This window comes from Musca domestica, unplaced genomic scaffold (assembly GCF_030504385.1).
Source record: "Musca domestica strain aabys unplaced genomic scaffold, Musca_domestica.polishedcontigs.V.1.1 17, whole genome shotgun sequence".
Lineage (NCBI taxonomy): Eukaryota > Metazoa > Arthropoda > Insecta > Diptera > Muscidae > Musca > Musca domestica.
In genome coordinates, this window is record NW_026712230.1 from 6,453,974 (window position 1) to 6,479,479 (window position 25,506).

General features: G+C 33.9%; 1 protein-coding gene across 2 annotated transcripts; it reads left to right on the forward strand.

Moving 5' to 3' along the window:
* The first annotated feature begins 22,797 nt into the window (after window positions 1-22,797).
* LOC131801688 (uncharacterized) lies at window positions 22,798-25,468 on the forward strand. 2 transcript variants are annotated; one of them, XM_059120614.1, is made up of 6 exons: window positions 22,798-23,673; window positions 23,731-23,871; window positions 23,931-24,143; window positions 24,215-24,565; window positions 24,619-24,778; window positions 24,845-25,468. In XM_059120614.1, exons 2-6 carry the CDS (start codon window positions 23,752-23,754, stop codon window positions 25,315-25,317), a joined length of 1,317 nt encoding a protein of 438 aa, XP_058976597.1. In that variant the 5' UTR covers window positions 22,798-23,673; window positions 23,731-23,751; the 3' UTR covers window positions 25,318-25,468. The 2 variants fall into 2 exon arrangements, with proteins under 2 accessions (XP_058976597.1, XP_058976598.1); XM_059120615.1 differs by having other exon boundaries at window positions 22,798-23,871.
* Window positions 25,469-25,506: the final 38 nt, after the last annotated feature.

Here is a 25,506-nt window from a genome sequence, read left to right on the forward strand (position 1 = left end):
ATGAATTAAATTTTGGATTTTTCAATGGTTTTTTGCGAATTAAATCATTTCACACATAAATTTCTGTTGACTGGTGGCGATTAAAAAGATAAGAACTTTTATTTGTTGACAGCAGAGGTCAGTAGCTGTACAATAAAATTCAAAATTCTCATTGCATTTTTTTTTCGTCAAATAAAAATTTAGATGAAAGTTTTCTCCTTAAATTGTCTTTAAGGTTTCCGAATCAGAAAATTAATTAGAAGGTTTAAAATGAAACGATTATAAATGTTTTGCATCTCATTGCATTCGACATTAAAGCGTGCGATAATTTATGGTAGCATAGCCATGACATGCACCAAAACCCAACATTTTTATGGTTTAATTGGTTTTAGAGGCAACGGGTTAAATACTTTAAAAAATTTTTGTTGTCATGCACGTCTTGCCTGTGGAAAGGTTGAATAAACATTAAAATTAGTTGATTGAGATAATATCAAGAATAATATCTTGAAAAAAAAAAACTGCCGCGTGTAGATGTCATTAGGTGGGCAACACTTAAAAATTCTGTACGTATATACTTCAATACCTTCCACCATAGTATGGAGGGTAAATTAAGTTTGTCATTCCTTTTGTAACACCTCGAAATATAAATTTTTAGACCCCACATGTGTGTATACATTCCTGATCAGCATGTAATTCTATGTCGATCTATGTCGATATCCGCCATTATGTGGAAATTACTCTAGCTTCCGAACGAAATTAAGTAAGCTGATAAAATTTAAAATTTAAGTTAAGTCTGCAGATCTCTTGCTATTGAAAATGGTTATGATGGTCCACGTATTATTACTGTACCGACATATTTAAGTTTTTTTTTGAGTGTTTTAGTAACAATTTGAAACCGAATCTGCTGTAAATTGGTCATATGTATTCCTTGCATAGAACTGTCAATATAGGTCTGAGTTTTGGTATAGTCCAGATATTCGGTATTTTGATGATTTCAGCTACATTATTCACCAGAAATGAAGTGAAATTTCCTATTTTAAGTTCTTAATGGGTTCTGCCATCTGTGACATAAAAATGCAAATACAGGTTCAGGTCTTGATATGGGGCCCATATACCACCCTTTATTCGGTATATTGATGATTTTAGCGACATTATCCACCGGAATTGTTTCAAATAAACAAATCGTATTTGAAGTTCCCAAAGGTACTACAGTCCATGACCGGTCGGTTTTCGTATTTGAATATCGTAAAGGTCTATGATAAAAATTACATATGCGGGTCTACTTCCTTTTATAGACCCAATATAACGGTAACTACATATATTCGAAATTTGTATACCCTCCACCATACATAGTATGGAGGGTATATTAAGTTCATCATTCCGTTTGTAACTCATCGAAATAATCATTTTAGATCCTACAAAGTATATATATTCTTGATCAGCGTAAAATTCCAAGACGAATTAGCCTTGTCCGTCCATCCGGCTGTCGTAATCACGCTACAGGATAAAAGAATTAAGGTAGAAAGCTAAACGATTGCCAAATCTCTCTTTTGTCTGCAGGCAGGTCAAGTTTGAAGATGGGCTATATCGGTCCATGATATCATATAGTCCCCATATAACGGTACCCCCCGATATTCTGTATTTTGATGAGTTTAGCCACATTTTCTGATAGAATAGTCTGAAAATCCACACGAGGAGTTCTTTGTGGACACTTTACCCTGAAAGAGAATTGTCTATATAGGTCTACGATATCGTATATCCCCCATATAACGGTACCCCCCGATATTCGGGATTTTAATGATTTTAGCCACGTTTTCCAATGGAATGTCTGAAAATCCGCGCAATGAGTTCCTTGTGAGTACTTTATTTATTGAAAGCGTATTATCTATATAGGTCCACAATATCGTTTATCTCTCCATATATCGGCACCTTCCGAGATTTTAACAGAATTTTCATTTTTTGAAAATGTCCTAATTCGTTCCAAATGCTTTTTTACTTGTTATGATTTTAACAGTATTTTTCAAACGGATTTTTTTGCAAATTTCTTCCAAACAGTGTAGGGTGTTCGAAGTTCGGCCCAGCCGAACCTACTGCTTTTTCTTGTTATACATATTCATTTACATTTGTGTTATTTTTGTTAGAGCTCTGGTGTCGTAGTCGATTAGAGACGAAGTCATTTTCACAAGTCTTAAAAACTAACGCAATGTGTTTTTTTTTCGACACAGGCATAAATCTCAGACTTTGATATGGATCCCGACTAAAATTATCCGATTTCGAATCTGCAGTCTTTGCAATATGCTGTAATTAAAGTACCGCTTTCAGTAATTCCGAAACTGTCATGCATTGCAAACATCTCTACAGGGTGTTACATAAAAACTGCAACAAAGTCAAACGCCATAATTGTTATTTTTTTTAAATTCTATTGAATGAAAGCAAAAAATGTCTGAAATAGCAAGTAAACACAATCATTTTGTTTGCTTACAAACTGCTGGACAAGATTTAATAACATTTAAATGCTGGAGTGCTCTAACGATAGCCACTCGTTATTTCCAGCCAAATTTAAGGAAATCATACTATAACGCTTGAATTCCATCACGAATACCATTTTTTCTGGAAAATTCTCACTAAAAGGCTTTCGTACGCTTGTAAACAATATAGTGAGCTGTCACGGGAATAATTTTACAGCTGTCGGACGAGTGGCTTAGAAATGGTTAATATAAGTCCGAATTTAATGGATTTTGGCACGGACGAACGAACGAACCTAGACGAAAGTGTGTCAAGTTTGGTGAAAATAGGTTAAGATATAGCTATAGGTCTCATATAGATGTTCCATCTGATATTTTATTTAAGTAACTCATACCCGTAAAATGTTCTCCACAACAACGATTTTTCGTCCCATATTGCAGATACAGCATGGAAATACAAAAAGTTGTTATGTTCGGTCCGACAGATCTCTTGACGTCCTAGAGAAAATCTGAGAGCTGCAGATAAAAATAACAAATAAATAAATATCTCTTATTGCACTCGCAGGAAATATATTAGCAACATTTGAATGAGTATTGAAAAAATATTTCCGGTAATATATGACTAACAATGATAACTGCATTCAGCATTGATTGTAAATTTTAGTATTTGCTCCCATTAATGTTTCAATTTAATGCCCCTTTTCAGGTTAATTGTCATTACTCTTTTCTTATAATTCATCATTTTATCAGATATTTGACCAGTTTGTCCACATTTTAAAGAAATCCGAACAACAATAATATATAAATTAATTGTTTAATGTTTTATGTGCGAATTCAATCATTTCACACATAAATCTCTTTTGAATGATGCTGATTTAACAGATAAGAACTTTCATTTGTCGAAACAGAGGTCAGTAGCTGAACGATTTGAGATTCTTAAAGTAAAGGGTAATTATTTAAGAGCTGTAGGAAAGTTGTTCGTTTTCTTAAATACTGAAATTTACTTAAATATTGATCTGCTAGCTAGCTAGCTAGCCCTTTATGGAGGTGGTTCCGTTCTATTTCGTGCAAGATTTGGACTATATCGACTACTTCCTTCACCTTATATAAGATATATCATTTTTGGAATATGTTGAAATAATCGTGAGTTACCATATATATTGGATCGAAGTATTCCACTTTATCTAATACTGATAAGAATTTTGAGATGCGCAACCCTGAATTAAAAACGAACATTTATTTCATATTTTATGCAAATAATTGTTTTGTGGTGGGGGTACCAGAAGAAGTTGACCGATAAATTCGATATTCATATCAGCTTTTTGGAAATATTTAGATATACCAATATAATATTTAGATATACCAAGAGATTGATTATGAGAGATTTGAAAATGTTAAGCCTTTGTGGGGGAAGAACCAGAATGTTTGGTCCCTTCTACATAGCACGTCTTGTGTTGGTAGCAACATTCGGATTTGTGAAATTTATATAGTATCGGATGTTTATTTCGAAGTTTATGAGAACTACAATTATACAAAATGTTGAACCATTGTGGGTGACTACCAAAAGGAGTGTATAGATATATTCAATGTGTGAAGTTTTAAAAGAATCGGATGCTTTCTTCGTTTTGTCCTCCCCCATACTATGGAGGGTATATTAACTTTGTCATTTCCTCGAAATACTCATGTCAGACCCAACAAAGTATATATATTCTTGATCAGCGTAAAATTCTAAGTCGATTTAGCGATGTCCGTCTGTCTGTCTGTCTGTTGTAATCACGTTATCTTCTCTTATGAATTGAGATTGAATTTTGGACACATGTTTATTTTTCCAGCTGGCAGGTTAAGTTCGTGAATGGGCCATGTAGGTCCACGTTTTCATATAGCCCCCATATAACGGTACCTCCAGATATTCGGTATTTTAATGATTTTAGCGACATTATTCACCGGAATTGTTTCAAATTTGGTATTTGAAGTTCGAAATGGATACTACACCCTATGACAGAAAATTGTATGTGCAAGTCCACGTCTTCGTATAGCCCCCATATAACGGTACCTCCCGATTTTCGGTATTTGTTTTTTGATTTTTGCCACATTTTTTCACGGATTTATCTAAAAATTTGTATTTGGGGGGTCATAATGAGTTCTAATGTTTCATTTACCCTAAGTTGAAGGGTATTAAAATTTCGGCCCGGCCGAACTTGATGTTTACACCCTACACCACAACAACGGTCAGGGTAATATGTCTTTGTGCATTTGTTTGTAACAGGCAAAAGGAAACGAGATAGATCCATACTTCCTTTTGATGATCTGCATAGAATCACATTCTGAGTCGACTTATGCATGTCCGTCTGTCCGTCTGTCCATGTATTTTTGCCAAATTTTATCGAAATCAGTTCGGATTTGGATATAGCTCCCATATATATCTTTATCCGATTTAAAATTAATTGTGTACCAAATGGGCAATACAAGTCCGAATTTAAAAGATACAAATGCTTCGGCTTCGGTGTTACCATAAGGAGAGGACCGATAATGTCCATCTCCGAACTCGATTTATGTTTAATAATATTATTACAATGTATCAAGATTGGACGAAATTGGATACCACCTTCGAGAGTTATCGTGGACAACAGCTAGCCTGACAGGTAGACGTAGTGACGGACGGACACCCCTAGATCGGCTGCAATATGTCCTGAAACACATTTGATCCAAAGAAACTTCAGGTCTAAACCCCTTTTTTTCAATGAAGCACGTTTTGCCCTATTCTAATGATATATACCCTCTATAGCCAATACGGCTGAAGGTGTTAAAACACATACAATTAAGAACATTTTATGCGATAATAAATATGACACGGAATAAAAACATATTACAGAACAATATTTACGTGTTTATTAGCATCTTTTAATGTGAGTTTTCTAAATTTTATATATGTTACATAATTTAAAACCCAATCATGTGTATGTAGAGTATAATTTTTGTAGACCAAATTGGAAATGTTTGAATGTTATTGTCAAACAAATATATGATGAAAGTTTCCTTTGGAATTTTCTTTTAGATTACCGAATGCTTAATAAAGTCGGACGTTTGAGGGTAATCGTTTGTTGGACCTTGTGGAATTCTACGGCGATCTTTAATTTCAGATGGCTTAGATATATCTTGCAAAAATAAAATACGTGTCTTGATAGACTTAAAAGCAACTGGGGAAATACTTAAAAATATTTTTATTGCTCACGTTTTACATCTGGAAAGGTTTAATAAACTTTAAGTTTATTTGATCAAGACAATATCAAGGATAATATCTTTGAATAGTTACGTGTGTAGGTGAATAGCATTTCAAAATTTCATGCAAACTCGGGGAGGCTCTTAAGTTTTCAAATTAACTTATTTACAGTTGTATTTTTTTTATTATATTTAAGACAGGTTTTTTTAAATCGAAGTTGATTTCAAATAAAATTATTCCCTAAGTGCTAAACATTAAACGCACTGTGTACTTTTCACTAGTAAAACTCTGAACGTGACTTCGGCTATAATATCTTCACTCCAAAACACCGGAAGTAATTTGAATGTGTTTATAATGTGCCAAAGAGGTCCTATTACAAATGAATTTAGTACCATTATGTAAAACCGAAGTCAACATGGAATATGCTGATCTAAATAACGTTCACATTAAGTGAAAACTGTCATCGTTCTTCTACAGACCTAGCACATCGCAATATGGCAGACCTCAGTAATATGACTAACGGTTATACACCCGAGGTCTTTTTTGAAGAAATTCTTTTCAGGACATTTGTAGTTGATCTAGCGATGTCCGTCCGCCCGCCTGTTTGTCTGCTGGCTGGTGAGCACGATAACTCTCGAAGCGAGTATCCATTTTGATCCAAACTTGGTACATCGTAATATTATTATGAAACATAGATCGAGCTCGGAGATGGGCAATATCGGTTCACTCTTTTTGGTACCTCCCCAACAAATGGACAATTTCGGTCTACTCCATCACAAAGGGTCAACATTTGGAATAATTATAACTCTTATAAAATGTGATGTAAGAGTCTGATTATCTTCAAATTACACACATCACAATATTTTTACTAACCCAAGATCTGGTGTGAAGATGGAATATATAGGTCCACTCCTTCTGGCACCTCCCACACAAAGGGTAAATATTGAATATCTATGAAGCTCACAAAACGCGGAATTAACATTCGATTCCATTCAAACTTGGCACATCTCAATATTTCAATCAACACAAAATCTGTTATGAAGTTGGTAGTGATCCGACCATTTCTTCTGGTATCTCCCCCCGATAGGGCTCAAGAAAGCGGAATAAGCATCCAACTCTCTTCAAATTTCACACATACAAATGACATGTCATAACTTACGAAATAAGTCAGCGATTCTTTACAACTTGCAGTATCTAAATATTTATCTCAACCAGAAACCTGAGACGAATATGGAATTTATAATTTCGTTCAAAATTGGATATAAATGTTCGATTTTCTTGTAATTTTGACCATGCCAATATGTATTGGATGAAATATGATAATGGAATGCTTCGGTCGACTATAACTGGTACATCACGCACATTTTAACATTTTCTAAAAATTATTACATATCACATATAAAGTGAAGGAAATAACCAATAAGTCTGAATCTGGCACGTCCCACTATTTCCATCATATTTATTTAGTCCGATACGAATTGTACACTATCGGCACATTCCTTGGGAACCTACACAATAGAGGGTAAACAATTTTAATAATCAAACATTGGCTGAGGGTATACATCTGTCGGCAAAACCGACTAATACTTTTCAACTTGTTATACCCTCCACCATAGTATGGAGGGTATATTAAGTTTGTCATTCCGTTTGTTACACCTCGAAATGCACATTTTAGACCACACAAAGTATATTTTTGATCAGCATAAAATTCCATGTCGATTTAGCGATATTCGTCCGTTTGTCCGTCTGTGGAAATCACCTTAGCTTCCGGTTAATAAGATTTTACTCAAATGTATGTTATATCTGCCGGACTTTTAGTATTGAAAATGGATCATATAGGTCCACGTTTTGGTATAGCCCCAATATAACGGTACCTCCCGATATTCGATATTTTGATGATTTTAGCGACATTATTAATCGGAATTGTTTCAAATTTGGTATTCGAAGTTCGTAATAGATACTACAGCCTAAGACAAAAAATTGTCTGTGCAGGTCTACGGCCTGTATAACCCCCATATAACGGTACCTCCCTATATTCGGTATTTTGATGATTTTAGCGACATTATTAATCGGAATTGTTTCAAATTTGGTATTTGAAGTTCGTAATAGATACTACAGCCTAAGACAAAAAATTGTCTGTGCAGGTCCACGTTTTCGTATAGCCCCATATAACGCTACCTCCCGATATTCCGTATTTTGATGATTTTAGCGACAACATTCATCAGAATTCTTTAAAATTTGTTATTTGATGTTCGTAATGGGTGCTACAGCCTATGACAGGAGATTATCTGTCCATGTCCACGTGTTCGTATAGCCCCCATATAACGGTACCTCCCTATATTCGATATTTCAAATATATTTTAGAGACATTTTTCACCGGAATTGTTTTACATTTGGTATTTGCAGTTCGTAATGGATACTACAGCCTAAGACAGAATATTGTCTGTGCAGGTCCACGTCTTCGTATAGCCCCCATATCGCTACCTCCCGATATTCGATATTTTGTTGATTTTAGCGACATTTTTCACCGGAATTGTTTCACATTTGGTATTTGAGATTCATAATGGATACTACAGCCTAAGACAGAAAATTGTCCTTGCAAGTCGACGTCTTTGTATAGTCCCAATATAACGGTACCTCCTGATATTCGGTATTTTGATGTTTTATCTACATTATTACAGATTTTTTTAAGTTTTGCAGGTCCATGTCGTCGTATAGAACCTAATATAACAGCTACATTCGGTAATTTTAATATTTTAACAGCATTTTTAATGGATTTTATTGTTTTTGAGAATTGCCAAATTCGTTCCAAATGGTGGAGGGTATTCAAAGTTCGGCCCGGCCGAAATTTTTGCTTTTTACTTGTTTTTACTAACATTATGTATATGTAACATATAGATTGACTTTTTCAGTATCTCTCCCTCAATTTTCATTCCATCGACTAACTGTCCGTCTGTGGATATGACGTAAAGTGTACTGTATCGCTAATATTCATATGATACTAACATTTTGAAAAATCATAATTCTCAAAATTTTAAGAAAATAAGTATGTATTTCTATAAACGGTTTACTCGTCTCGTTATTGTAACTTTTCTACGAATGAGGGTGTACGTGTTTTTTTCAGATTCTTCCTTATATGCTTAAAACATTTATTTGAATTGTAAATTGTGTGCTCATTTCCCTGTAACACCTCAATAAATACCATCGGCAATGCATTTACATTTAAAACTTCAAGGTCAATGTTAAAGCGATCCCTCTTTATGGGTGTCGAAGAGAATAACACGCAACACCAACAGTTTTATTACCAAAAGCTAGATAAAACATGAGCAGCATCTTGTTTCATTAATTTTTATTATGAAAATTTCTCTTCATCTTTGGTCAGATCAAAAAGAAAAAAAAAATACAGTTAACATTTATCTTCTTCTGTTGGTAAACATTTTTATGATAATCATCTTCGTTTTTATTTCACTTTTGCTGTCGTTTGGGTAGTGATTCATACTACGTCACAGCATACAACCGAATTGCTATAGAGGGCAGCTCAAAAAGCGTTTTGTTGTTGTGTATTGGAACGTGGTGTGGTCGGAGTTCACTGTCCTCTCATAAATAAGTTAAGCCAAAAAACTCAGTTCCATCGACGACTCACCATTGAAAGGTGATATAGTTCGATGATGTTGGTGTACCAGAATGGCCGCAGACCATTCTCACTGTTCGAGCGAGTAATCTCTTGTTTACGATCCCATTTTGTTGTTGAGATTTAAGCTGCTGCTGGGTCATTCCATTGGCTGGCAATGACATCTACAGTGTTTTCTAGCCATAAATTAGTTATGCTTTCAATCGATTATATGAAGGTGTGAACTAAAAATACTTTAATTGTATTTATTTGTTTTAAATGTTGACCCGGATGGTGCCGAAGGTATAGGTCAGTATTTTTATGTATATTGCTGTATCGACTCTTCCTTCAGTCTATATTAGATATGTAATGATTTTTGGAAAATGTTAAAGTTTGTTTGATGTTCCAGATATAGTGGACCGATGTATTTCACTTCGTCTAATACTAATAAAAAAATTGGGTGCAAAATTTAATGAAAATCTAGAATTTATTTCCAATTTATGCGGATAGGTATTAATCAAAATTTTAACCTGTTGTGAATAAGAAAACAGAAGGAGTTCACATGAGATCTCTGCTTGAGATAAATATTTACATACTTCAAGAATCTCTAATTTGTTTCACAATTTATGAAGAGAATGGCAATTGTGACCCTTTGTGTATAGGTACCAGATGAGTGGATTGTTATGTCCCATTTTCACACCAGATCTTGGGTTGTTTTGAAAGAAACTGGATGCTCATTTCGCGCCTTATGAGCTTCACGGTTTTTGAAAATTTGTACCCGTTGTGGGGAAGGTATCAGAAGTAGTGCTCTATCCTATTATCTTTCGTCCGTTCTATCCATTTTTCATACGAGATCTTGTGTGGGTAGAAATATTGAGATTTACGAAATAATAAGCCATTCCAATTCTCATTTCAGATTTCATAAAAGTTGCTAGCTGATCCCGGTTCGCTTTGCTACCATTGTGATTTTACATGCATTCAAAATTTTATATATGAATATTTGTTGGATGAAAAATAAGACAAATTCAAAAACTAAAAAAAAAAACATGCCAAATGTAGTCCGCATACACGAAGGGTTGGTCCTTCAGATTTATTAATTTCATAGCAAATGCCAAGCGTGCAGGAAACTGTAATCTTTTGAAGTTAAGTGGCATTTCTGTTGCCATTAGCAAATTCGACGTAGCAATATACTTCCCTGTAATAATGGTATTCTCAATTAAATTGTTGTGTAGTTTTTTACTGTTAGCTTAATACCATTGCACAGGCGTTGTTGGCAATGCTTCTTAATAAAAGCGTTTCACAATCTGAACCGATTTTAATGTAATTTGACAAAATTTACTTTACACCAAATTCCGTAACATATTTCATTGAAATTGGAGGTACATACCGTGTTTGGTGCATCATATAGTGAAATCGGCCGAAAATGTGTATGGTAGCTATATCGAAATCTGTACCAATTTCAATATAATTTGGCACATTTAGTTTTGTACCAAATTTAGTCATTCATTCCAAATTACATTGGAATCGAACAAACATATCGTGTTTGGTGTATCAAATAAACGAAATCGGTCGAAGATATATCTGAACCGATTTCAATATAATTTGGCAAATATATATTCGTTTTAAATTCCGTTACGCATTCCAAATTTCATTGAAATTAGAGAGCGTGTTTGGTGCATTAAAAACATGAAATCGGCCGAATATGTATATGGGAACTATATTCAAATCTGAAACGATTTCAATATAATTTGCAAATATATTTTATAAATTCTTTCTTCTGTTATAAATTCCGTTATGCATTCCAAATTTGGGGAGTGTATCTGTAATCTATCAATAGATATGTGCAAATAAAAACAAAATTTTTGGGAGGTACCTCAGATTCTGGTACCATATCTCCAGTTAAAAGTGGAATTTTAAAAATGTATATAAAATTTTGATTCTTTGTGTTGGTGGTACCAGAAGGAGTGGTCCATCATTGTGCTGAGAGAAATATAGAGATGTGCCAAGTTGCTCATTTTGCGTTTTATGAACTTTATGGTTATTCAAAATTTTGACCCTTTGTGGGGAAGGTAGCAGAATGAGTGCTCTGCTATATTCCATAATCACAACAGACTTTGAGTTAATAAAATATTGTGATTTGTGTAATTTGAAGACAATCCGAAACTTACATCACATTTTATAAGAGTTATAATTACTCAAAATTTTGAACCTTCGTGGGGAGGTACTTGATGGAGTGGACTGATATTGTCCGCATCTGACCTAGCACTGATGCAAATATTAGTATAAACAAAGTTGGAGCAAAATCGGATGAAGCTTTCTCTTTCTGTGCAGTAAAATATTTTTTTTTTTAAATTTTGACCTTTCGGACCGGACGCACGGACTTCGCTATATCGACTCCAAATGTCCTGAAACGGATTTTGTCCAAGTAGACAAAGGGTCTAAAACCGTTATTTCGATGAGGCACGTTTTGGCCGTATCAAATGATATACACCCTCTTTAGCCGCATGGCTGAGGGTATAAAAATTCTGTGGAAAATTAGGCTGAACTTATCCCAATACTGAATATTCATCACTGCCGTTTTATGGAAGCTACAGGAAACAGTGAATTGACACAATTTACGGCCTACAAAGCTATATCGAATGTTAAACAATTTATATAAATTATGTGGCTAAAATTGTCAAAATACCGAATGAGCGAAGGTACAATAATGTAGAGGTGTTACAAACGGAATTTGATATACCTTCCGCTGAGGTAGGTATATTAAAGGGCAATTAAATACAAATATATCTTTCGATTTCTAAGCAAAGATTAGATATGAACTAGGTGGAAATAACCCAATGGTATTTCCGTTTTCCATGAGCCCCAACAAAACGAAATTGGTTGACAGGAAACTCGAGTTATTTTTTTTTTTTTTTTGTAAACACTGTACATCAAAGATGAGGTAAAATCTACAATACAAATACTCGTATACATTTAAAGTCTCTTGTTTCTTTAACCGTTAAGGACTTCCCATATTTTTACCGGAAGATATGCCACAAAAGCCAGACGACAGATATCGCATATGTTTCCTGTTTTATTTTAATGAACTTTTAATGTTAAAGTCCATATTTTTATGACAAAATAGTCGTCGTAAAAATAAAACAACGTCAAACTAAACCCAAAAAAAGGCAAAATAATTAATTAACTACGAGCGAAGAGATGACGATCATGCGGTGGTGCTGCTTGTTTCGAAACAAAATCGCAAGGCGAATGGCCGCAGCTGTATCGAAAGTGTTGATGTTATTCACACCTCTTTTTTGACAGTGGGAGGAACAATGAAGTGGAGATCAGCGGATAAGATATTTCGATTTATCATTTCACTTTCAATTTACATTAAAATAACGTATAGTGTGGTCTGTCTAAAGTAGCAGCGGATCAGCTAATTAAGATATGCAGATAGGGAATTAGTTGTGCTGCCAGAATAAAGAAAAATATCTTTGTATCTTTGAATACAATTATGAACTCATAGATATAATATTAATATTATTGTTACTAAAAATATGCGATTGTTTTTGGCAAACTTGACAGATCCGCTATTTATAATCTCCCTTTCAAATTATTATTGAATGAATTAAACAACTTTGAGGTGGGTCACAGTTTTAGTTACTCAACAATAGAATATAGTTTATTGAACTATATGGCGCAATTTTTTAACGGAAAACCTAAAATTTTCCTAAAAACTAATGTCTTTTTACTTTCTAAGCATTTTCGAAGCTTTTTTCATAAAATCTAGACTTTTCCATTGCGAACTCTAGACTCCAAATTTTTAATTAATTAATTCTGATGCCGAGTGTGTCTAAAATCGTCAAAATACCGGATATAGAGAGGTATAGGTTACGAACTCCAAATACCAAATTCGAGCTAATTCTTTTAATTACTGTAGCTAAAATCATTAAAATACCAAATATCTGAAGGGCATTCATATAGGAGCAATGCCAAAACTTAGGCCCATAAAGACAGTTATATTCAAGGATGATGCGTATGTGTTGGGAACACAAGCTGCCAATTATCAGCAAAATTGGAATTAAAATTTTAATTAAAACAACCAAAACACTTTTAATATGGCTGTGCAGTTATACGGGATAGGAAAGGATATCGAACTTCCTTCAGACATAAAATGCATCTGAGTAAAATTTGATCAACCTACTTTATTTCGTTCGGAAGCTAGAGTGATTTCCACAGATGGAAATTACCTGAAATTAGAAATTTTTATACCCTCCAGATACATACAAAGTATGGAGGGCATATTAAGTTTGTCAATTTTAGACCCTACAAAGTATAAATATCCTTGATCAGCGTAAAATTCTAAGTCGATTTAGCCCTGTCTGTCTATCCATCTGTTTTAATCACATAATCAAGATGGGCTATATCGGTCCACGATATCGTATGGTCCCCAGACAAGTGTTCCTCCACATATTCGGTATTTTCTTGATTGAAGTCACATTTTTAAATGAAATTGTTTTAAGTCCACGTCGTATGCTCTACCTTCTGAAAGAGAATGGTACCTTCCGATTTTCGGTATTTTGATGATTTTAGCCACATTTTCCAATGAATTTGTCTGGAATCCGATGCGTTAAGTTCTTAATATACACTTATCAATGTGACGAAAAATTGTGTAAATATGTCTACTATTGTATATAGCCACCATATCCGCCAGATTTATTTTTATGATTTCGGTCAAAATTTTTATGGAATTTTCTTCCACTGGCAAAAATTGTCTATATATGTCTAAGTATTACCTCATTAGTCAGATATTTCAATGGATTTGTTCTTAATAATAGCCAGCATATTGGATTTTTTTGACACATTTTACGCTATTCTTAATAAACAATAATCATCTTATTAAATTACATTTTTGTAATTTGCCATTTTAAATACATAGAAAATATAACTAAGAATATGTTTTTCCCAATGGTGGAGGATACCAAAAGTTCTGCTTCGCCGAAGTTAACTGCTACTTTACTTTTTTGATTTATCTATTTTCTTCTGTCGGATATTTTTAATTGCCAAATCAATTTAAAAGTAAATGTATAAACATAAGTAAACGAAACTTGTTTTAAAACGCATTATTTGATTTAAGAGGACAGTTTATACATCTTTATCTATCCGTAAGCGGTATAATAGGCCTAAAATTTAACTAGATTTCATGCGACCAAATGGCAGCAATAATATCCTTAAGCCGGAGGTGCTAAGATTGAAGAATCTGCAATTAATTTTATAACCGTTATTCGTATTCAGTACGAGAGGCAGTGGGTCAATATTTTCCTATTTTCGGCCCAGACCCTTGTAAATATTACCACAATTACAAATGTACATTCGAAAATAGTAAGTGAAAATAGAAAAAAATCATGCCAAAGAAAACATTACTATTGTACATTTCAAAAGTCATAATGAAATTGTCAAATTTAACACTTTTTCGCGATTTTTATACGCTACACCACAAGGTGGTCAGGGTATTATGTCTTTGTGCATTTGTTTGTAACAGGCAAAAGGAAACGAGATAGACCCATAGTTCCTTTTGATGATCTGCATAGAATCACTTTCTGAGTTGATTTATGCATGTCAGTCCGTCTGTCCGTCCGTCCGTCTGTCCATGTATTCTTGTGAACAAAATGCAGGTCGCATTTATTATCCGATTGAGATGAAACTTTGCAAACAACATTTGTTTGGCCCAAGAACGAACCCTATTGAAATTGGAGATAATCGGTAAAAATTTAGATATAGCTCCCATACATATCTTCGTCCGATTTGCCTTTTATTGTGCACCAAAGGTGTAATATCAGCCCGAATATTATGAAATTTTGTACATACAACCAAATTAGACCTGAAAATAAGTATGCCAAATTTGATCGAAATCGGTTTAGATATAGCTATAGCTCCCATATATATTGTTCATCCAATTTGTTATTTTTTGTCCACTGCCGCCGTAATATGCACTCTGCAACAACAATATTTGGGGAAATATATCAAATACAGCTCAAAAATACATTTGCTAAATTTTATCGAGATCGATTCAGATTTAGATATAGCTCCCATATATAACTTCGTCCGATTTGCCTTGTATTTGGCACCAAACGTCTAATATTTGTCCAAATGGGATGGAATTTGACACATACGACCGAATTGAGTCTAGAAGCTAGTATGTCAAATTTGGTGAAAACCGGTTCAGATATAGCTATAGCTCCCATATATATTGTTCATCCGATTTGTTATATTTGTTACCCACATCCGTAATATGCACTCCGTAACAACGATATTCAGGGAAATATATCAAATACAGCTCAGAAATATCTTTGCCCAATTTTATCGAGATCGGTTCAGATTTGGATATAGCTCCCATATATATCTTTATCCGATTTCAAATTAATTGTGCACCAAATGGGCAATGCAATTCCAAAGTTAAAAGATACAAATGCTTTGGCATATTTAGTCCTTTGAACTTTAAATTATAATTATAATCATAGCGTGTATGATTGAATTCTCCCATTAAAACTTTTAATTGTTATGTGGAGCTCTACTAAATTAGCAAAGTGGTGTAGGGTATCATAAAGTCGGCCCCGCCCGACTTTAAGACTTTCTTTACTGGTTTTTGGATATTATCCTTTTCCGCCAAGAGACAATTCCGAATTTGTCTGAACAGTTAAAACAGATCAGCGGTTCTTGAGTTATAAGCGTAGTAACTAACACAACTTTCTTTTATAGATATAGATGTTACTCTCAGACGATGCTATAATATATTTCAAAATTTTCAGAAAAATCTTTTGAGGTGTTTTGGAGTATATAAATTACAAACAAACAATAAAACGAATAAACATTTTTCTCTTTTTTATACCATTTTTATGTACAACATGGAGATAGAACAGCTTCATAAAACTACAGAAATATAGCCCTGAGGCTATGCCAGCTTCCTGTCAGACTCATTCACAATTATATACAACAAATTGGTTGAATTTTTTTTATATTTTCCTCATTTTTAAAATGAGTAAAAAAAGAGCAGAAATTGAATGAAATGCCTGGATTTTCTCTCAAAAATATTATCCAAACTATAGTTGTAATGTGCGAGCCTCAATGTACCTGTCTTCCAATCAATGGTTTTGAAAATATTTTGTTTTCATTTTTCAAAACAATAAATACATGCACAAATTAGACAGAAGTCGGGCACACTAAGAAAAAATTGGATATAGATATGCATTTTTATTTTAAAAAGTTGTAGGCAAATGTAACGAAATATCAGTTAATCATCAGTCCATATCATCAGTCCCATATTTACAACAAATCTATGGCTGGTAGAAATGTAGAGATACTACCTAATTTCTTCATCAGTCAATATTTCAGTTTGAAAAACCTATATTTTTTCCAAAAATGATGGGTTGCAACTGAAGTCAATCTAAAAATTGTTGTAAACTTTTCAATCCATTTCTCTCGAAAGCGCAATACTTGAGATAAATTAATGTACTACATATGTGTCGGACTCCTGAGATGATTATTATTGAGATTTTAAAATGAAGGAGTCCCCATCATATAGAAGTCAATTGAATTACCTGTTTTGACCAGGTGCCATAAATTAATAGAGGCTATTTATATACCCTCCACCTTGGAAAGGAGGGTATATTAACTTTGTCATTCCGTTTGCAACGTCCCTATATATTAGTCATAGAATCCACAAAGTATATATATATATATATATATATATATATATATATATATATATATATATATATATATATATATTCATAATCAGCATAAAATTCTTAGTCGATTTAAGGATATCCGTCTGTCTATTGAAATCACGATACAGCCAACATTATTCGACATAGAGCGTCAAAATTTAGCAGAACAATTCCACGTTTTGGAATAGTCCCCATATAACGGTACCTCCCGATATTCGGTATTTTGATGAAGATTTGCCACATTTATTTCATGAATGTAAATTAGTCTGAATATTGGTATTTGTAAGTCAAAATGGGGTTACTTCGTGTGGTAAAACATTGTATGTATAGGTCCACGCTTTGGTAGGTCCCATATAACGGTGCCTCCCAATATTCGGTATTTTGATTATTTTTGCCACATATTTTCCACGAATTTGTCTAAAAATTGGTATTTGTTGGTCATAATGGGTTCTATCTCCGGTGGCAAAACATTGCATGTATAGGTCCACGTTTTGTAACGATACCTCCCGATATTTCTAACGATACGTCCCGATATTCGGTATTTTGACAATTTTCGCCACATTTCTTCGCGGATTTGTCTAAAAATTGTAATTGTGGGTTCTAATGGGTTCTAGCTCCTTTAGCGAAACATTGCATTTATTGGTCCACGTTTTTGTATAGCCCCATATAGCGGTATTTCGATGATTTTTGGCACATTTTCCCATGAATATGTCTAAAAATTTGTATATGTGGGTTCTAATGTTTCCTTTACCCTAACATTTGTCTGTCATTTACCTTGCAATTGGAAGAAAAATAAGTTTGCTGCAATTCTCATAGTTTTCAAATCAATATTTATGAAATCAAGCTATGTTCGCTAGAAGATTTTGATTTTTACCAGAACCACGAAATGGCAATAGGCTTTCATTACCGCCACTCGTCATTTATTTTCGAATCCGAGAAACAAACAAAATTCATGCGTTGTATGTTCCTTTGAGATGTTGCAAACGGAATTACGACAGTAATGTAACTTCCCCTTTACGGGGTATCAAATAGTATATGAAGAACCACCCTAACTTAAAATGATAGAATATTGAAATTTGACAAACGTGGATTAGAAAGTAACATATTTTTTAACCATTATTTGTAGTAGAGGTTGATAGTTGAAAACAAGCCGGTCCTTGTACTTCCTATCGTACAAATATTGTTCAGAGTAAAGTTTCTGGTTCTTCGTATTTTTTCAAGTTCATGCACATAGTTTGTGCAGCCTTAGAAAATTGTGTTAATATATTCCCATGCAACAAGAACTTAATTCAGCCTTCAAGCCTCATACAGGCATACATGCCTGTTTTGACCAGGTGCCATAAATTAATAGAGGCTATTTTTATACCCTCCACCTTGGAAAGGAGGGTATATTAACTTTGTCATTCCGTTTGCAACGTCCCTATATATTAGTCATAGAACCCATAAAGTATATATATATATATATATATATATTCATAATCAGCATAAAATTCTTTGTCGATTTAAGGATATCCGTCTGTCTATTGAAATCACGATACAGCCAACATTATTCGACATAGAGCGTCAAAATTTAGCAGAACAATTCCACGTTTTGGAATAGTCCCCATATAACGGTACCTCCCGATATTCGGTATTTTGATGAAGATTTGCCACATTTATTTCATGAATGTAAATTAGTCTGAATATTGGTATTTGTAAGTCAAAATGGGGTTACTTCGTGTGGTAAAACATTGTATGTATAGGTCCACGCTTTGGTAGGTCCCATATAACGGTGCCTCCCAATATTCGGTATTTTGATTATTTTTGCCACATATTTTCCACGAATTTGTCTAAAAATTGGTATTTGTTGGTCATAATGGGTTCTATCTCCGGTGGCAAAACATTGCATGTATAGGTCCACGTTTTGTAACGATACCTCCCGATATTTCTAACGATACGTCCCGATATTCGGTATTTTGACAATTTTCGCCACATTTCTTCGCGGATTTGTCTAACAATTGTAATTGTGGGTTCTAATGGGTTCTAGCTCCTTTAGCGAAACATTGCATTTATTGGTCCACGTTTTTGTATAGCCCCATATAGCGGTATTTCGATGATTTTTGGCACATTTTCCCATGAATATGTCTAAAAATTTGTATATGTGGGTTCTAATGTTTCCTTTACCCTAACATTTGTCTGTCATTTACCTTGCAATTGGAAGAAAAATAAGTTTGCTGCAATTCTCATAGTTTTCAAATCAATATTTATGAAATCAAGCTATGTTCGCTAGAAGATTTTGATTTTTACCAGAACCACGAAATGGCAATAGGCTTTCATTACCGCCACTCGTCATTTATTTTCGAATCCGAGAAACAAACAAAATTCATGCGTTGTATGTTCCTTTGAGATGTTGCAAACGGAATTACGACAGTAATGTAACTTCCCCTTTACGGGGTATCAAATAGTATATGAAGAACCACCCTAACTTAAAATGATAGAATATTGAAATTTGACAAACGTGGATTAGAAAGTAACATATTTTTTAACCATTATTTGTAGTAGAGGTTGATAGTTGAAAACAAGCCGGTCCTTGTACTTCCTATCGTACAAATATTGTTCAGAGTAAAGTTTCTGGTTCTTCGTATTTTTTCAAGTTCATGCACATAGTTTGTGCAGCCTTAGAAAATTGTGTTAATATATTCCCATGCAACAAGAACTTAATTCAGCCTTCAAGCCTCATACATGCTTTTTTAAACAACAACCTCATTCATGTTGTATACATGATGATATTCATTCATTACCATAGTTTGTGGTGATGCGATGCGAGATCTATACATATATAATCTTCGAACTCAAATATTTACAAATGACTTTATATGATATTTAAATTAATTGCTGTATATAAAATAATTAACATCATTAAATTGCAAATGATGCACTTAAATTCAGGGAACTTCCTTCCGCTTTTGTATGAATTTCAAAGACATGCTCCACCCAATTTAACCACTTTCTTGTACAGGAAATAACCGAAACAAAAAGTGCACAACAAGTAAATACACTAATTAAATTTTTAATTATTTTTTTAAAGTGACATTAAGAAACTTTTTATTAATCATAAATGCCCATTTGATTAATGACCAACGTTGGTGGCGAACAATTTATCAATGTTTTGGTAGCTATGGAACTGACTTTAATTGACATAATTACATGTAAGTCTATTGGATTTTCAAATATTAACAATGATCACAAATGATTTTGAAAAAAGACACACACAATAAATCATTTTCATCTGTTTAATCATTCTTGATTCAAAAATAATTACAAAAGCAACAATGTACGTGTTGAAAACTGAGATTATTCACATTTGCACCTATACTTTTGGGTAATATTACGCACGTAAATTCCAGCCACAAGCCGGTCAGAAACAATTGGAAAATTATCTCACATAATTTTGAAATTCAAAAATAAACATGTCAATGATTTTACGACCAGCCGGCCAACAAACGTTGATTCTTTTTTTCTGCGTCAAAATCCATAATTTGAGTTTTAATTAAACTGATATTTTGTAGGCGTTTTTATTTTGAAACTTCCAACAGTTCATTGTCATTAAAATTTGTCAAAAATTGCATATGAATATTGTCGTAAATGTCATTCAGTGTCATCATTAATCTAGTATTTTTATATGCTTTCGATTCCGAATTGAGGAATTTTTGCCGATTATATTGCAAGATGGCCTTGGTCAAGGTTGAAGTAGGCTATACGCATTAGGATGAAGCCAACTTCCCACTGGTATTTATGAAACACAAATTTAATTTATAAAACTTAATAGTTCTAACGAATGTTCTCGAATGATGGGGTATGAACATTAGTCCTTTTTTCAGAGGATTCCACAAGGACTTTGATAGAAATATTACAATGTACCAATACCCTTCGATAGTTTCCTTACGAATCGAAGAGAAATGTTACCTTGGAATATTAATTTGGCATTTCAGAGAATATAAACCATTCCTGCAAAAAATTGCAATATCCTCTTATACAGGATGAGATGAAAAAACTGCAACCAACTTCAGACTACTGTCATTTCTAAGCCATCCGTCCGACAGCTTTTCAAATTATTCCGGTGACATCTCATTATATTGTTTACAAGCGTACAAAAGCATTTTGGTGAGAATTTTCCAGAAAAAAAAGTTATTCGTGATGGCTGGAAAACGAAAAGTGGCTATCGTTGGAGCACTTCAGCATTTAAATGTGCATTAATCGTTTGTGTCTCGTACCATCGTTACCATGATACTGGTAGCGTAGCCCGACGTTAAGCAAGTGGACGGAAGAAAACAGCAATATCAGCAGAAAAGGGTTCGAAAAGTAAAGAAGCTACTTGATCGAAACCCGCGTCGGAGTGGCCGAAAATAGAGCTGAACATATCGCAATATTCCATTCGACAAATATTGAAAAATAAGTCATTGAAATTTCGAAAAGTGCAAGAACTTACACCGAAACAGAAAAAAATAGACTCAAAAGAGCTAAAGAATTGTTTCGCTTGGCTGAAAGTGGTGAACTGCCGAATTTGATTTTCTCCGATGAAATACATTCGTTTTCCAGCAGTTTGTAAGCAAACAAAATGATCGTGTTTACTTGCCAAAGAGGTCAGCTGAAAATGTGCACCTTCCGTTGGCCACCAGAACTCAAGCGCCGGCTATGGCGATGGTGTGGGCCGCCATAAAAGCCGATGGTCGCTCGTATTAATCGAACGTGGCATCAGAATAAATGCCGAATATTATCGCGAATGGAATATTTTTTAGAGCTGTCGGACGAGAGCCTTAGAAATGACAGCAGTCTCATGTTGGTCACAGTTTTTTCATCTCACCCTGTGTCGGTCCGTTCCTCTGCACGATAGTACTCGAAAGGGGTCCGATTTGATCTAAAGTTGGTACATCGTAATATCACTGTCAAACTTAGATTGAGTTCGGGGATGGACAATATCGGTCCACTCCTCTTGGTACATTCCTTACAAAAGATCAACATTTTCATAGAAAATAATGTACGTCATAGAACAAGAATGGATCATGCTAATATTTGTATCAGTGTTAGGTTGGGTGCAAAAATGGACAATATCGGTTCACTCCATCAAGTACCCATTCCATAAAGGCTCACAATTTTAAATAATCATAACAATTATAAAATGTGAAATAAGAGTACGATAGTCTTAAAATTTCGCACATATCAGTTTTTCTAAGAACACAAGCTATGGCGTGAAGACTCAGTATTTTGGACTACTTCTTCTGATACCTCCCCCACAACAGGTCAAAATGTGGAATAACCATGAAGCTAAAAAAAGGGAAAAGAACATCCAATTATTTTCAAACTCGGCATATCCTAATATTTTTAATATATTAACACTAGATGAGAAAAAGGAATATATCGGATCATTGCTTCTTGTGTCCCCCATACAACGGATCAATATTTTGAAAAATAGAACAGTGTTTGGCTTGTTTGTTTGGATACCATAGTATTTTGTTGTTGCAAAATGGTCAGGATTAATCCCTTTATTGTTGTTTTTATAAAAACAACGTTTGTTCATTAGTGGTAATGTTTACCAGGGTGTAGGGCAGGGAATACCAAGGTTTCGGAAAGAGCCACCAATCCTCATCAGTACCCTTGTTTTTTGTCTGGGATGTTCTCCCCAGAAGTTATTTCAATGACAAAAAACATTTTTTTACCCAAGTGACGAGATTGTAAGTTCAATAGAAGAGGAACCAAAGAATTAAATAGAACTAAAATTCTTTTGGAAAATCTTCTAAATCTTACAACCGCACTTATAAACATTTACATCTACACTGAGGGAAAAATCCCGTTGCGAAATCAAGCACGTATGTTGTCATTTTCGCAACGACCCGTTGTTATATTTTTCAACAACGGCTGTTGGTGAATTGTGCACGAACGTGCTCAAATTGACACCGAGACGTGGTCAACTTTCGGTACCAACAACAGCCGTGCTTAATTTGTCCATTTGTAATATTGGTAATTGCAGCCGATTACACACGAGTAAAAAATGACAACGGTGGTGCATGATTCACACACGGTCGTTGTCAATATGACACCGGTCGTGTATGAATTATGCACCACCACCTGCATAATGATGCACCACCGTTGTTACTTTGTACACCGACGTGCATGAATCGTACACGATCGTTGCCATTTTAGCAACTACCGTGTATGAATCATGCACCACCGTTGTCATTTTTTTTACTCGTGTGCAATCGGCTGCATATTTACCATTTTTTCCGTGTTATTGAAAGAGAAAGGACGCATTGTGCAAAAAATTTATTGAAAATGAATAATAATTCGCAAGATCCTCAAAATATCATTGGTGAGTTGTTAGAAATCGATGGCAATATTGTTGTGGTTCGCGATACAAACCATTGCAGCAGTCAAGATGCGGAAAACAATGAGGACGATTATATGTTAAGGGAGTTCTTAAAAGGAATAAATATGGAGTCGCTTTTTGAACAATTAAAAGGTAAGTAAATAAAAATGAATTTTTCAGTTAATCAGTGTAATTAACAAAGAATTTTCTTTTTTGTTCTTTTAGCATCACATGTAACATTTCGCAGCTTGCAGTACTTGAAAAAAGAAGATTTAAAGGAAGCAGTGCCACCATTGGGACTGCGTGTTGAATTCAGAGAAAAGCTCTTTGCTTGGAAAAAACGAAAGGTACGTATTATTTGTTTTACAGAGTTGAACTCAGTATTAATATTGTCATAACAATAGCTCGGGATTGATGACGAAACTATGTCAGTTCCATCTAAAATAGGTGAATGGTGGAAACGCAACGAGACACCTGCAAGTACTCCTGGTACTCCCGACACTACAGGTTCGAACTGCTCAAAAGCCAAAGGAATTTTGTCAGAGGTAAGGTAAGAGTAATATTTGTGTAAGCATAGTTAATGTAGTTTTTTTATTTAATATAGGATCTAACGGAATTGTTAACACATACCTCGAAGGGGAAACTAGCGCTTGAATGTAGTAGCGTTAATAAGAAATTAAGTGACGAGCAAAGAGATGATATAATTAATATAATTATTGAAGATATTTTAACCAACAATGTTACTCTTTACACTCAAGACTATATGCGCATATTGGATGAAATTTGTTCCGTTTTTCCTCTTGAAAACGAAATGAGGGTAAGATTAACAATATAAACAACGTATCTGATTATGTAGTTTCTTAACTTATAATATGTCTTTATTTTTAGGATTATTATTACATTTCAAGAAAAGGAAAGAACAACGCAAGCGGAAAACTTTATGCCAAGTATAGAAACAAGAAGTCCAAAAGAATAAAGCTTTTGATTTCCGAGCCTAGCACAAGCAAAGCAGCAACTCACACATCTCCTAATTTTTGTAACAAAGATGTTCCCGAAATTGATGAATCAGTTGAAAATTCATTGAAAGCTTCCTTACTAAGAGAATGTAATGATTGGGGATCGATCTGCGAAAAATGGAAAAGATCTTTTAACATACGGCAAAGAGATATAAAAAATTTAAGTAGCCATACATTTCTCCTTGAATGGACGAAGTTGTCCGATGCAAGAGCTTCAGAATTGGTAAGTAGCCATGAGCTATTTATTTGTATATGGATACTAATGTTTCGTTTTAGGTCAACATTGATTTCGATATTATGTATCCACAGAAAGGCAATCTTCTACTTTCTAAATGGGACCAATTTAAGAAAAAAATTTACAATTATTATGGGAAAAATATTCATAACGAACATTGCAAACAACTCTTCGCAAATGTTTTGACGGCAAGCAGCATAGGTAAATTTTAATTCCTGATTTATCATAAACATTAAAAGTAATATTTATTTTATATTTCGGTTGCAGATGCTCAAGATTATATATACGCAATACTGTTGAATTCAGTTTTACCATCACCTGCTAGGTTTAAATGTGGAAACGGTAAATTACGAAAAAAAGTAACAATAGCTGATTCGCAGGAAAGTTTCGTACTGCGACTACCGACAATTAACGATTATAAAAGGCAAATTGATACAGTCACTGAAAAGTATTACAATGCTGGATTAACTATACAGCCATTTATAATTGTGGAGGGTTTGTCCGATTTCAATATAAAAGGTTTTTATGTTTTTTTTAACCACAATTTGTTAAAATTTCAATCGTTCCTCGAATGTTTAGATACATGTTTTAAAATTTTTCATGCACTTTCTTTAAAATATCCAAATGCCTGCCAAATTCCATGGATTTTTATCCAAAAATATTTTTATGAAATTAATACTGTATATGATATAAAATCAGTTAATTTGACTTCACTTATTAATTTCTGCAACAATAATTAAAGTACAATTCAAAATGTATATTTGCTTTCGTTGCCGTAAGCATTTTGATAAGGCAAATCTTTTAATAGCTCATTTGAAAACAGACCATTTAATGTCCACTAAATTTTTAAAAGTACAATGCGTTCAGGACAACTGTAAGCAAACATTTACAAAATTTACGTCATTCAGAATTCATTTAGAAAAACTTCA

Coding starts and splice junctions, on each gene's coding strand:
- LOC131801688 (XM_059120615.1), top strand. CDS start 23,752: ATGTCAGTTCCATCTAAAATAGGTGAATGGTGGAAACGCAACGAGACA. Junction 23,872..23,930: donor CCAAAGGAATTTTGTCAGAG/GTAAGGTAAGAG, acceptor TATTTAATATAG/GATCTAACGGAATTGTTAAC. Junction 24,144..24,214: donor CTCTTGAAAACGAAATGAGG/GTAAGATTAACA, acceptor CTTTATTTTTAG/GATTATTATTACATTTCAAG.